Here is a 12,094-nt window from a genome sequence, read left to right on the forward strand (position 1 = left end):
TAGACCTACCCACTTAGCTCTGTCCTCTGTGTTGATTTGTTAGACAGTCTGTCCTTAAAGGGGCATTCCTCACTGATGTGGTGTGGAGTTGTAGTTACATTGTGTTGGGCGAAGAAAAACCCTCTGTTACCGTCTAGTGTGGGATGCAGCAGTGTGTGAATGGACCAGAATGAATCACTGCTCCCTCTAGCGTCCACTTGGGGTTTAACGGAGTGACGTCAGCCTGTCTGGCTGGAGCACAATGGAACAGTATGAATGTGAATGATGAGGGATGTCATGCAGTCTGTGTTGTCTGCGAATATGAAGCCCACTCAGCAGAATATACTTTCACTCATGTTGCTCTCAGCAGTACTACAACACAAACACAGGAGATTTGTAGTTTACTACAGTTTACGATGGTAAACAGAAGGTTTTGTATTATATATATTTTTATTTTTTTGTGTTTTAATACCTTCAGATTGATTAGTCATATTGAAAAATGATGATTTTGTCCTGTCTTTTTCTCTTTGTAGATCTGAAGCGAGAGGCTAGTATCTGTCACATGCTGAAACACCCTCACATTGTAGAGCTACTGGAGACCTACAGTTCAGATGGAATGCTCTACATGGTTTTTGAGTTGTAAGTGTGTCAACACGATAATGCTGGGCAATGTAATGTCTGTACCTGGTATACTGGTTTTCATGTCTCGCTGTACTGAGTTTGTTTTTGCAGTATTGATGGTTTAATTTTAACTGGATAAAAATACATAAAAAACTAAGAGCAAGCTTCGTTTGTGGCACAGTGCTTTACTCTGGCTCATATAGTACTATAGTCATAGTAATTAAGACAAAGTATTTAATTTGAAGTATCTAATTTATTTAATTTACACAATTTTCCACCTAATCTCATAGATGTAATCCATCAGCCGAGCTGCCTGAAATCCAAATTCATTTTTTTTTTTTTTTTTTGCAGTTGAGTGGCTAAACAAGCACTAGAACTCAAGTCACCCAAATTGCTCATATAGTTTAATAAAAATACATCACCAGAACTTCTCTCAAGCTGCATCCAGGTCCTAATAAAGCTCCTAAAGACATTCTGATGTGGTTTAGGACACAATATGACCTACTGTGACCTAAAAAAAAACCTCATCATTAAAATTATCGGGGTGGCCATCCTGTTCAGGCAACGGGACGTGTATTCAAAAATCAACTCATGAGTAGCATTGCTGATCTAGAATCTGTATTTGTGACCACAACTGTCATAAATGTAAGTTACGACTGTTTTGTGAATACCAGGCCTGGATTTGTCTGAAATTGCTGCATGTTAGGGGTGCAGTTCAGTAAGTCCTACTGCATCCCAGAATAAACTGACATGTTTGCACAGTCGGGATGAGGTTGCGCAGACCTGAGTGTGAGGTTGTGGCGGGTTGCGAGAAGTTTTGGTGAAACATTTTAACAGAAACAGTTTTGGCTGTTTGTGGCATTATTGAGTCTAGAGCTCTTTTTATTAGCAGCATTAGTCTCACAGCTCCAGTTCTAAACTTGAATATCACCTTATAGTAATACTGTGATGTATCTGTAAAATATCATTACATTTAATTTCATCAATACAGCTGAGCGCAGGTCCATGGCTTCATTCATGATGAAAATTTAACACACTGTATAGAGCAGCTAGCATTTTTTTAATACTGTAGAAAAAATGTAGGATGAAATGAAGATCTGAGCGATAATGTATATTCCTTTCTTGCTTTTTCTTCAGTATGGATGGAGCAGACCTTTGTTTTGAGATTGTGAAGAGGGCAGATGCAGGCTTTGTGTACAGTGAGGCTGTGGCCAGGTACGTCCCCATCCGCAAGGCTTCAAATGCTCTTTTCCACTTTATTCACCAATTTTTTTTTCCCTGAAAGACTAGGTGGTAGAAAAATGTGGTTTCTGATGTTTTCTTTTTTCTTTCCTGCCTTTTCTGTCTGTCTCTCTCCCCTTTGGCAGCCACTACATGCGGCAAATATTGGAGGCACTGCGTTATTGTCATGACAACAATGTAATTCACAGAGATGTGAAGGTAAGACCTGGCTTGTATGAATCAGTGATATCTGAGCACTCATTACTGTAACCCCTTAAACCTTTAAGAGCTTCTTTAATGATCTTCATGTTTGTCTTTAAACAGATTAGGCTATCACAAAGCCCTACGTTTAATTAGGTTGAATAATAAAAGTAATGTTTAAAAAAATCGTAACATTGAAAAAAATATCAGAGTTCGTATTTTAAGTCAACGTGAAGGAACATGTATTGGAGACTAAGGAACTTCTTGTTCTTTGTCCAGTACTTATAAATGCTTTATTAACAGTTCATTAAGCTTTATTCATTCATAATGGCTTGTATTAGTATGTAAATGGAGCTATGTTTTGTGAAAATTATGAATAATTGCTTTATTATTAACAATGCCCAATAAAAGCTTTAAGACTTTCATGTCGAGTTGGGCAATTTGATGATATTTTATCATTGTGAAAAATTGTCACAGCATCATAAGTACTTAAAGAATACTGACTGGCTATGCTCACTACAAAGTGAGCATATTAAGGCCTGTTTAATTGGTTTTAGTGCAGTTAAATTTGTACAACATAGACAAAATCATTGTAGATGAAGGTTTATTACTATTGTTAGTGTTTTTAAACATGGCACTACAGGGTCTGTTTAGACTGTTCTCAAATATCACAAAAATTAAGTATTTTCATGCATTTTGTGTATATTATTGTATCATATTGTGTATCATGATATATTTTTGCCAGATTGCTCATCTTTTTTTTCCCATTTTTTTCCTGCCTCTGTAAAGTGACATTGACTTTGTGAAAGGCGCTATACAAATTTAACTTTATTAACATTATTATTATTGATGATGATGATGATGATGATGATGATGATGATGATGATGATGATGATGAGTTAAGTGATACTTTTTAATCCCACAAACGGGGAAATTCTACCTCTACATTTAACCCATTCGTAAAGCGAAACACCGCATGCACACTAGGGGGCAGTGAGCACACTTGCCCGGAGCGGTGGGCAGCCCTATCCACGGCGCTTGCTCAAGGACACTTCAGTCACGTACTGTCGGCTCTGGGGATTAAACCGGCAACCATCCGGTTATAGGGCCAGTTCTCTAACCTCCAGCCCTGAATGACTTGCAGTGACTTCTGCAATTTCCCCCTGGGATCTATAAAGGAATCTGAATCTGAATCTTATTCTGAATAAGAAAGTCTTAAAGTATTTATTTTGCACTATTACAACTAGTAATAATGTAATAACAACTGCAAGTTTACATAATCTCCAGTTATATGCTAATCCAGCCATAAAGACTAAGAATGACTATTAATGCATAGTAATAAGACCACTTTCCGTACTGAAGAAGAGCAGTGCCCTAACAAACCCCTGATATATGTTCCTTATTTGCTTCTTGCTAGGTGCACTTTCTCTGCTGCTATTCAGTTGCTTGAACAACTGCTGACGATGCGGTTTAGCTGGATGTGTGTGCTTCTGCAAATGTTGTCTCTTTTTTTTTTTTTTTTAACATGTTGGTTGCAAAATAGGAAACCACATTTCTTTTTTTGATGGTAGCTTTTTCCTTTTTTGTTGACCCCCATATTTTGATCTTGAGTGTAAAATGTGTTAAGATGGCTACTGAGTATCACACTGTTCTATGTTGTGTGTGTGTGTGTGCACATGTGTGCACATGTGTGCACGTGTGTGTACGTGTGTGTGTGTGGGTGTGGGTGGGTGGGTGTGTGTGTGTGTTTGATGCACACAGTTTCACAGAATTGCACAGTGTACACTAGCATAGAACAGTGTGCTTGGATAGCACGGAAGTCCCCTTCTAATGAGACAGAAGTCTGTGATTAAAGTGGGATTACTGTCTGAGACCCGCCTCAGGGCCAGGACAGATGGTCAGTTGGGCTCCTTTTGCACACTGGACAGAGACTTGCTCCATCTTCTCTGATCGATTGCTTTAGTCTGACAAGCACAAACGTGGAGTCATGAGGGATTAAAAGGCTTTTGTGTGTCTGCTGCTTGGAGTCTGTCTGTCAGTCTGTCTGATGGATTGGTACACTTTTTAGGGCTGTATTAGGGATGTAAATGATTAACCAGTTACCTATAAATAAACAGTTGTTCAGGTAGTGCTATTGGTTTAAAAAAAAACAAACAAACAACAACATTCATTTAGTTTTGTTTTCATTGTCAATACACAACAGTTCCTATTAGCAATTGGTTGTGCTAAACAGACTTACTAAAAAAAAAAAAGTAAGCATGCAGCTAAATATAGTGCTGTGACCAAATATAGTGACCATTTTTTCTGCTGTCTGTAGCAGTATGTTATAACTGCTTTAACACCTTAAAGAAATGGCTATAAGCAGTAAGACAGAGAGAGTGTGCACAACCGTGCAAGGAAATCACACATGGGTGTGCAAATACATAGCAGGTTGTGGTGGACGCTGACAGCTCTTGAGAGCCGCTGGTATATATAGGCAAAGCTGGTCAGTCATGAATATTTTTTACTTGGGCTAGTAATGACTAGTAAATAGAACTTTAGAATACAGACCTTTTAGTTGCCCTTCGTTATACTCCAGTCATTTCATCAGCTTGTTTGTTTTTGGTAATATAAGTTCATGATTATTATAGTTAGTCGGCCCCTTAGTTTAAACCATAGAAGAAAGACCTTTTAATATTGGGTGCATTAGTACAGGATTCAGTTTATGTGTCTGCTCATAGGAATGTGTATATCAAGCATTTTAGAATGAACTGGAACTAGATTTGATCCTCGATTATAAGAAAACGGAAACGTCCCAGAAAAAAAAAATCAATAATGTTCCTTATAGTATACAATAGTCATTTGGATATGTGAGAGTCTTGATCTGTGATCTGCTGTGTTAGGTAACTTATTTGGCAAGTGTCCACAGCTGGTACTGACTTCCTGAAAAACACTCATTCAATGAATTTTCAGCAAGAGATGTTGAATTTCTTCATGTGTATATATGAGCATATGTCTTACTTTGCCATGAAACATCTCCCACCACCATCCATCTGATTACAAGATATTACAAAATCCCAGTGAAGCATAATCATTTCTTTGCTATTTCCTTTTTGTTGTGAAGCAATCTCAAGGCATGTCCTTTGGATGGAGGGTTTGAGATCGGAGGGTGGTGATGAGCCCTATACTCCCGCGGGGCGTAGCCAGCACAGTGGTGGAGGCCTGAGACATAGATGTCCTGCGTAACTCTGTGGTAGAACTGTTGATGATCGTGGTGGTGTCATGCCTCACACAGAACACCTGGGACACGGCTTTAACTGTGGCCTTGCGCACCGAGCCTGAGAGCATGAAGTACATGACTGGGTCTAGGCAGCTGTTGAGTGCCGAAAAAAGTAGCATGACCTCATTGGTTCGATCTATGAGGCGGCGCGTTTCGCAGGATGTCTCGCTGAGCTGGGACTGGATGTAGAAACCCCTGAAGGAATGGTAGGGCACGAAGCAGATGGTGAACAGAAACAGCACCACAAAGGACTTTTTAGCTGTACGACTGTAGCGTGTAGCGTTGGGCAGGTCTGGTTTGTCACGAGATGCCCGCAGTAGGCGCCAGGCAATCCGCCCGTATGAAACCACCAGCAGCAAGAACACCATCCAGAAGACAGCCACCAGGAGGAGGTTGAAGTAGGCCTTGCCCCGGGCATTTGTGCGTGTCTTATACTGGAAGCACTTTCCCTGCTCCTCATTGCCCTCAGCTAGAGCGATCATGGGCACCACAGCCACCAGAGAGAACACCCACAAAATTCCACACACTGCTATGCTCCAGTTGCTGCCCTTCAGCAAACGGCGGCAGCAGGCCACCCGTACCCCTTGTATCTTTATGTAGCGGTCTAGGCTGATGAGGCCAAGCAGTGTGATGCTCACATACATGTTCATGTAGAAGAGGTTGCCCACCACCTTGCACATGCGTGGGCCCAGTGGCCAGTGGTTGCCCAGCATGTGGTAGAGGATGCGAAAGGGTAGGCAGGCCACCAGTACAAGGTCAGCCAGGGCTACGTTGATGAGGAAGACCCGGACAGAGTTGCGGCGGGAGTGCAGGAAGAAGAAGACCCACAGGGCTAGAATGTTACCCAACAGGCCAAACAAGAAGAGGAGGGAGTAGAAGATGGCAAAAGGCACTTGCAGGGATTCTTCCTCTAAAGAACATGACTGGTTGAGTTCTGAGTTCGTAGGCAGAGTGAAGGACGTGTTTAAGAGTACACCAGTGAAGTTAGAAGTGGTCATTCCGTATGCGTTATCTTCCCTTTTTCGAAATCGAGGGTTCATATGTAGAAGTAATTGTGCAGCTTATATTTTCAGCCCTGTAGGAGGAAGGAGAGAAATTGTTTAAATTTATGGCTTTGGCAAATGAGAATTTTTTTTTTTGCCCTAGCAAATGAGAAAGCAAAAGAAAATACTGGCTCTCCCATAGCAGGTTCTCATCCAGACACCAGTGCAGAGGACCATAAACTATGCCTAGGCATAAATCCCAGATTCCCAGTAGCATACACACTTCCACTGCATGTTCATATGCTTCATCTCTTCCCAGCCATTCCACTATACTCCTTCCAGTTTTCCATTTGAGATATATATTTATATTGGACCATTTAACTTTTCCTGAACCATTCAAAAATTCATGCGTTTGGGGAACGCTGGCGCGTACTTAATTTGGAACCTTGCTTTATTTAATCCATGTGTAGAATCAGATTTTATATCTCTATGAACGAATCCAGCACTGTACTAAGAGCAAACCAGCAATTTTACAATCATGGAGCGTTTCTGGTTTCTGCTGACAAGTAAGAGATTTCACATGCTTTTTATTTTGCATCATTTAAAGATTTTCTCTTCCTGCTCTCAACGAAGGATGCACAATTTCTCTCACGGATTTTTAATGTATTTAGAATAATCTTGAGTGTCACTTACCCTTCATGGCAGAAACGGCAGTTCTTTCTCTTTGCCTCTGTGTGTGCTTGCCCGTCAGTCGTTTTCCAGTCAGTTTTGTTTCTAATCAGTTTCCAAGTTGCTGTCTTCTTTTTTTCCTCTTTTCAAGGCTCTGGGATTGGAGATGTATGTGACATATCTCGCTCTCTCTCTCGCTCTCTCTCTTTCTCTCTCTCTCTCGCTCTCTCTCTTTCTCTCTCTCTCGCTCTCTCTCTCGCTCTCTCTCTCGCTCTCTCTCTCGCTCTCTCTCGCTCTCTCTCGCTCTCTCTCGCTCTCTCTCGCTCTCTCTGTCTCTCTCTCTCGCACTCTCTGTCTCTCTCTCTCGCACTCTCTTTGTCTCTCTCGCTCTCTTTCTCACACTTTTTGTCTCTCTGTGTCTTTCTCTGACTCTCTTTCTTGCTCTCGGTCCGTCCTTGCCTTACACTCTTCTGCTGGTTGTCCTTCCTTCTCTCTGTCTGAGTGCTGCTGTGTCGTCTCACTTGTAGAGGAAGGGGGAGAAAAGGCAGATGAAGACAAAACCACAAACAAAAAAAAGTGGTCACATTTTGAACAGCAGTTGAAAAGCTTGTTCAGCTTATACACACTAGTCTGCCCTCTGAATCTTAATAAGAAAATAACAAAGCGTGATTTATTTATTTATTTATTTATTTATTTTTTAACAGGTTAACCTTATTCAATAAGGGTTACAAGTAAAAGTAAAAAATAAAACGCTGATAAAATAAGACAGAAAATGTGCTTAAGTCAAACTTGGTCGTGCTTACATGACTGTTAAAGTGTCAAACATCACGGAGGTTCAGATCAAAGCATCACTGTCTTAAAGCAAAGGTGAAGCTTTACTTACCACATATGCACTTACCAGTATGAAGTAAGTACACATGAATACCAGGCGTTTCTGTGGATTTGTCTGTTACTTTTACTATATATATATATAAATGTAAATAAAAACAACATTGTTGTGGCACTGTGTGCATTTTCTCCCCTGGACTGTTTGTGTGTCAAGTCTGAATGTAGCTGTTGAACGCTAAAGGATGGAATGGAAAAGGCACATCGTCTGCGCTGCTTTTGACTTTTTTGTAATGTCTCTGTCTCTGTACTAGTACACAAGTTTTGAAAAGCAATTTTTTTAAGTGTTAACGCAGGATAATGCTAGCTGATCGCACTTAATCCTGTGATCCAGTGTCTGATCGATTCATTGATGGTTATTGTGTTTAAATGTCTGAAGGCTAAAGATTGCATTCAGAACAGACGTATTGCCAGCTAGGTTTATGAGAACAAAGCGGGAGCACTGTAGAAGGCTTCATATTCTTCATTAGATGTATGTCATCATTCTGACAGCTTGCGGTACACAATGACAGGATCTTAGTTTGTTTGATTCACACTTGGTGCAGAACTTGTTGCTTGAACTTTGAAGAACTTTGATGTCGTGTGGGTGCTGTAATGGGGTAAAATGAGTTTAGACTGCAGGAGTTGGCCTTAGTCAATTAATCAAATGAATAGAGAAGTAATTGCCGATTGCAGCCTACAGTTGAAGCAGAAGTTTGAACACCCTTTATTTTCAAAGTGAAGGTAAACTAAGTTCACTAATATTAGTGCACAATTAATATATTGGAAAGAAAATAAAACCTATAAGATGTTCCATAATGTTTAACCTTTTAATTTAAGCAGGTATTCATTAAGAACATATTTACAGTGGTTCATTAAAAAGGGCAGAACTGTGTTTGCTGTAAAGAATGTGTTCAGTTATTTTCACTTTCAGAAAATAAACGATATGTGTAATAGAATAGAATAGAATAGAATAGAATAGAATGCCTTTATTGTCACTATACACAGTACAATGAGATTAAGAGCAACTCCATCTCAGTGCAAACACACAATGTAAACAAATGACACGGAATAGAATGGGGAGGGGTTGTGCACAGTTCTATGCGTTTGTATATATATGTATATGAAATAAATATAGAAACAAAATAAAAAAACTGTTTTTTACAAGATATAAATATGGAGATATTTACAGCTGTATTGTATGTACACTAAATATTGCACATTGCTAAGTATTGCACATATTCCTGTATAATGTACATACATGTACAGTATGATTGCACATTTCCGTATGCAGAGTATTGCACAGTAGCTGGTAATGGAGTCTGGGAATAGACTGGTATGTAGGTGGTAATGGAAGTCTGGGGATAGACTATCAGTGCATCTGTGAGTTGAGAAGTGTTACTGCTTTTGGGAAAAAACTGTACTTAAGTCTGTTTGTCCTTGATCTGATGCATCTGTACCGCCTTCCTGAGGGCAACAGGTCAAACAGTACAGATCCGGGGTGCGAGCTGCCCATTGTGATGCGTTTCGCTCTGCTGACGCAGCGGGAGGTGTAGATGTCCATCAGGGATTGGCCAGGGGTGCACAAACTGTTGCATAAGACATGTGATCTGGATACCAGATATGCATGATGTGTAATAGAGCAGTGAAATGTTTAAACACAGTGAAAAGTCACTTTTTCATATCTTTCCTTTCTGTTGCAGCCTCACTGTGTGCTCCTGGCATCAAAAGAAAACTCTGCTCCTGTCAAACTAGGCGGCTTTGGGGTAGCCATCCAACTGGGCGAGTCTGGTCTGGTGGCTGGAGGTAGGTGTCTGTGTCTGTTTGCATGTGTGTGTTGTCTGGGACGGCGAGTGTTCTGCAGACTGAAGTGCTCTGATGTGGTACTAAGTGGTACGCTTATTCAGACGAGAATGTGGTCTCGAGGCATTTCACACTTGGGTATATTTGTGTCTGTATTAGCAAAGTGTAGTCGTATGCGAACGTTTGAACACCCCACTCACCCCAGCCAGGTACATGGTTTGTTGATTTTCTAAGTAAAAAATAACTTAACATATCCTCTTTCATTTTTCTACATGTTTTAATACTCAGTGTCTAGTTATTTTGTGAGTTTAACATACTGAAAAAAAAAATGTATGTTATAAATGTGCCAGAACATTTGCTTACACCATGTTTTATTTTTTCACAATGTTTAATTCAGAAAATTAACAATAATGGTGCATTAAAATATACAAAACTTTGTTCTTTGTAGAGGATGCGTTACAATATCGACAAACACGTCATTTGACCAGGGTGTTGTCACAATTATTACATCATTGTAATGATGTTACTGTAATGATTGGAGATGATTGCATTTATTTAAGCTGACGGAAGTCTTTTTCCACAGTTGTTAGATTTCAGTCATATTATGCTGCAACAAACAAAATGTGACCTGAGTGTGGTGTGTTGAGGCAAGTAAATATCAATAAAATAAATCAATACAATATATACATGCATTGATGACATCATGACCAAACAAAAAAACATTCTTGACTTCTAGCTTTTAGAGCAGGGCTATTTAATTAAAATTCATGTGATTCAATGTGATGCGTACAACTCATGCGGTTGGTGTGTGAGTTTCCCAGGCTGCTAAAGCGGCGCTGTAAAGGTTACAAAAGCTACGCTGATTAAAATAGGACCACTTCATTGAAATAAATTAAATAATTCTCCATAGTTTATCGGTTATTGGTTCAGGTCCGCATGGGACAGCGTCTGGGTCCAGACTCGGACCGCGATCCGCCTGTTAGTGACCCCTGGTTTAGAGGGTGGCATTGAGTACTGTTTATTTGTTAGTTGTGTGGCTAAATCTGATGTTTTTAATGTGTATGCTGGCAGAGTGTTTATATTTTCACATAGCTTTTAACTCCTCCTATGTAGCTATAGATATTTATGAGTTTACTGATTTGAACAGTCCAACCACCGTTACCAACTGTACAAGCATAGCTTGTCAGTAAGGTGGCAAATGAGGCTTCCGTGCCCACAAACGTTTAAATACGACTATAGACCTAGCAGAATAATTCAGTTGATTTAGTCTCTCTCTTTCTCTGTGGATAGGTCGGGTGGGGACTCCTCACTTCATGGCTCCTGAGGTGGTGAAGAGGGAGCCGTATGGTAAGCCTGTGGATGTGTGGGGATGTGGAGTTATTCTCTTCATCCTGCTCAGTGGCTGCTTACCCTTCTACGGTACCAAGGAGCGCCTGTTCGAGGGCATCATTAAAGGGAAATACAAGGTAGTAGTTTATTTACAAAACATGCGGACATTACTAGAACAGGTTAAATAGATCTTTGATTTACTTCTTTTGAAAGTCAACCTGAAATCAAAACTGACCTTGTTAGCTCATCTCCCTCATCGTATTAAGCAAGGTTAATCATTTTTTAAAAGACAAGATTTTTGGAATCTTCCATCCTTCTAAAACGACTTCTTATTTTTGGCTATGGCGTTATATACCTGTGAGTGGAGACAATGTTATAAATCAGTAACATACTGTTTTCCTTGTGGTACACAATTGAATACATTAACCAATTCACGTTGACTTTAACAGAATGTTAATCTACTTGGCCCGATTTAGTTCAGTTCTGATTTCTATTGACGATTATTTTTGCTATTAGAGGCTGAGCTGTATCTGTTTAGAGAGAGCAGGTCTAATGGATTCGGATGCTTATACTTAGAGACAGCTTTTTATTTATTTTCGACATGTAGCCTAAAAGTGGGCTCCGTGCCAGAATCCAAGCTTTACCAGGGGCATAAAAACCAAAGAAAAGAAAAACTACTAAGTGCAAGGCTTAACAGTGACAAGGGCCAGGTAATAGGGGCAATGCAGTTGTCTCAAAAGGAGCTGTGTGTGAATGTGATGTGCATTAGATGAACCCTCGACAATGGAGCCACATCTCTGAGAGTGCTAAAGACTTAGTGCGCCGCATGCTGATGTTGGACCCAGCTGAAAGGATCACTGTCTACGAGGCACTCAACCACCCCTGGCTGAAGGTAAAAAATCAAAACGAAGATGTGCGCACATTCTCAAGCACTTCTGATTAAATACGCTATAAATGTACATGGGAATACTAAAAAAAAAATATATATATATATATATTTTTTTTTTATTTTTTTTTTTTTTTTTTATATGGCTAAAAGTGTCACACCTGTTTGAGCTTGTTGGACGTCCTATTCCCAGAATTATGTTCATTAATATAGTTTAATCCCCCACCCTCCACCATTGTACTTAATAGCACTTATAGTTGGCTGGTGCATAAGTTTCTC

At 39.9% G+C, this 12,094-nt stretch overlaps 2 protein-coding genes across 11 annotated transcripts in view; one reads left to right on the forward strand and one right to left on the reverse strand.

Moving 5' to 3' along the window:
• caskb (calcium/calmodulin-dependent serine protein kinase b) overlaps positions 1 to 12,094 on the forward strand; it is a 75,992-nt gene that overhangs the window by 34,484 nt on the left and 29,414 nt on the right. For 5 of the 10 annotated variants that reach the window (XM_037536419.1, XM_037536421.1, XM_037536424.1 and 2 more), the window contains exons 4-9: positions 513 to 618; positions 1,738 to 1,815; positions 1,968 to 2,040; positions 9,501 to 9,603; positions 10,891 to 11,069; positions 11,699 to 11,821. In XM_037536419.1, the coding sequence (XP_037392316.1) occupies positions 513 to 618; positions 1,738 to 1,815; positions 1,968 to 2,040; positions 9,501 to 9,603; positions 10,891 to 11,069; positions 11,699 to 11,821 (662 nt within the window). The remainder of the gene's footprint in view (positions 1 to 512; positions 619 to 1,737; positions 1,816 to 1,967; positions 2,041 to 9,500; positions 9,604 to 10,890; positions 11,070 to 11,698; positions 11,822 to 12,094) is intronic. The other 5 variants (XM_037536420.1, XM_037536423.1, XM_037536425.1 and 2 more) reach the window with 1 other exon arrangement.
• Positions 4,189 to 7,225, reverse strand: LOC108412428 (probable G-protein coupled receptor 34). The gene is made up of 2 exons (XM_017684440.2): positions 6,958 to 7,225; positions 4,189 to 6,356 (listed from the first exon to the last, which is right to left on the reverse strand). Exon 2 carries the CDS (start codon positions 6,319 to 6,321, stop codon positions 5,131 to 5,133), a length of 1,191 nt encoding a protein of 396 aa, XP_017539929.1. The 5' UTR covers positions 6,322 to 6,356; positions 6,958 to 7,225; the 3' UTR covers positions 4,189 to 5,130.

This window comes from Pygocentrus nattereri, chromosome 30 (genome assembly GCF_015220715.1).
Source record: "Pygocentrus nattereri isolate fPygNat1 chromosome 30, fPygNat1.pri, whole genome shotgun sequence".
In the NCBI taxonomy this organism is placed as follows: domain Eukaryota; kingdom Metazoa; phylum Chordata; class Actinopteri; order Characiformes; family Serrasalmidae; genus Pygocentrus; species Pygocentrus nattereri.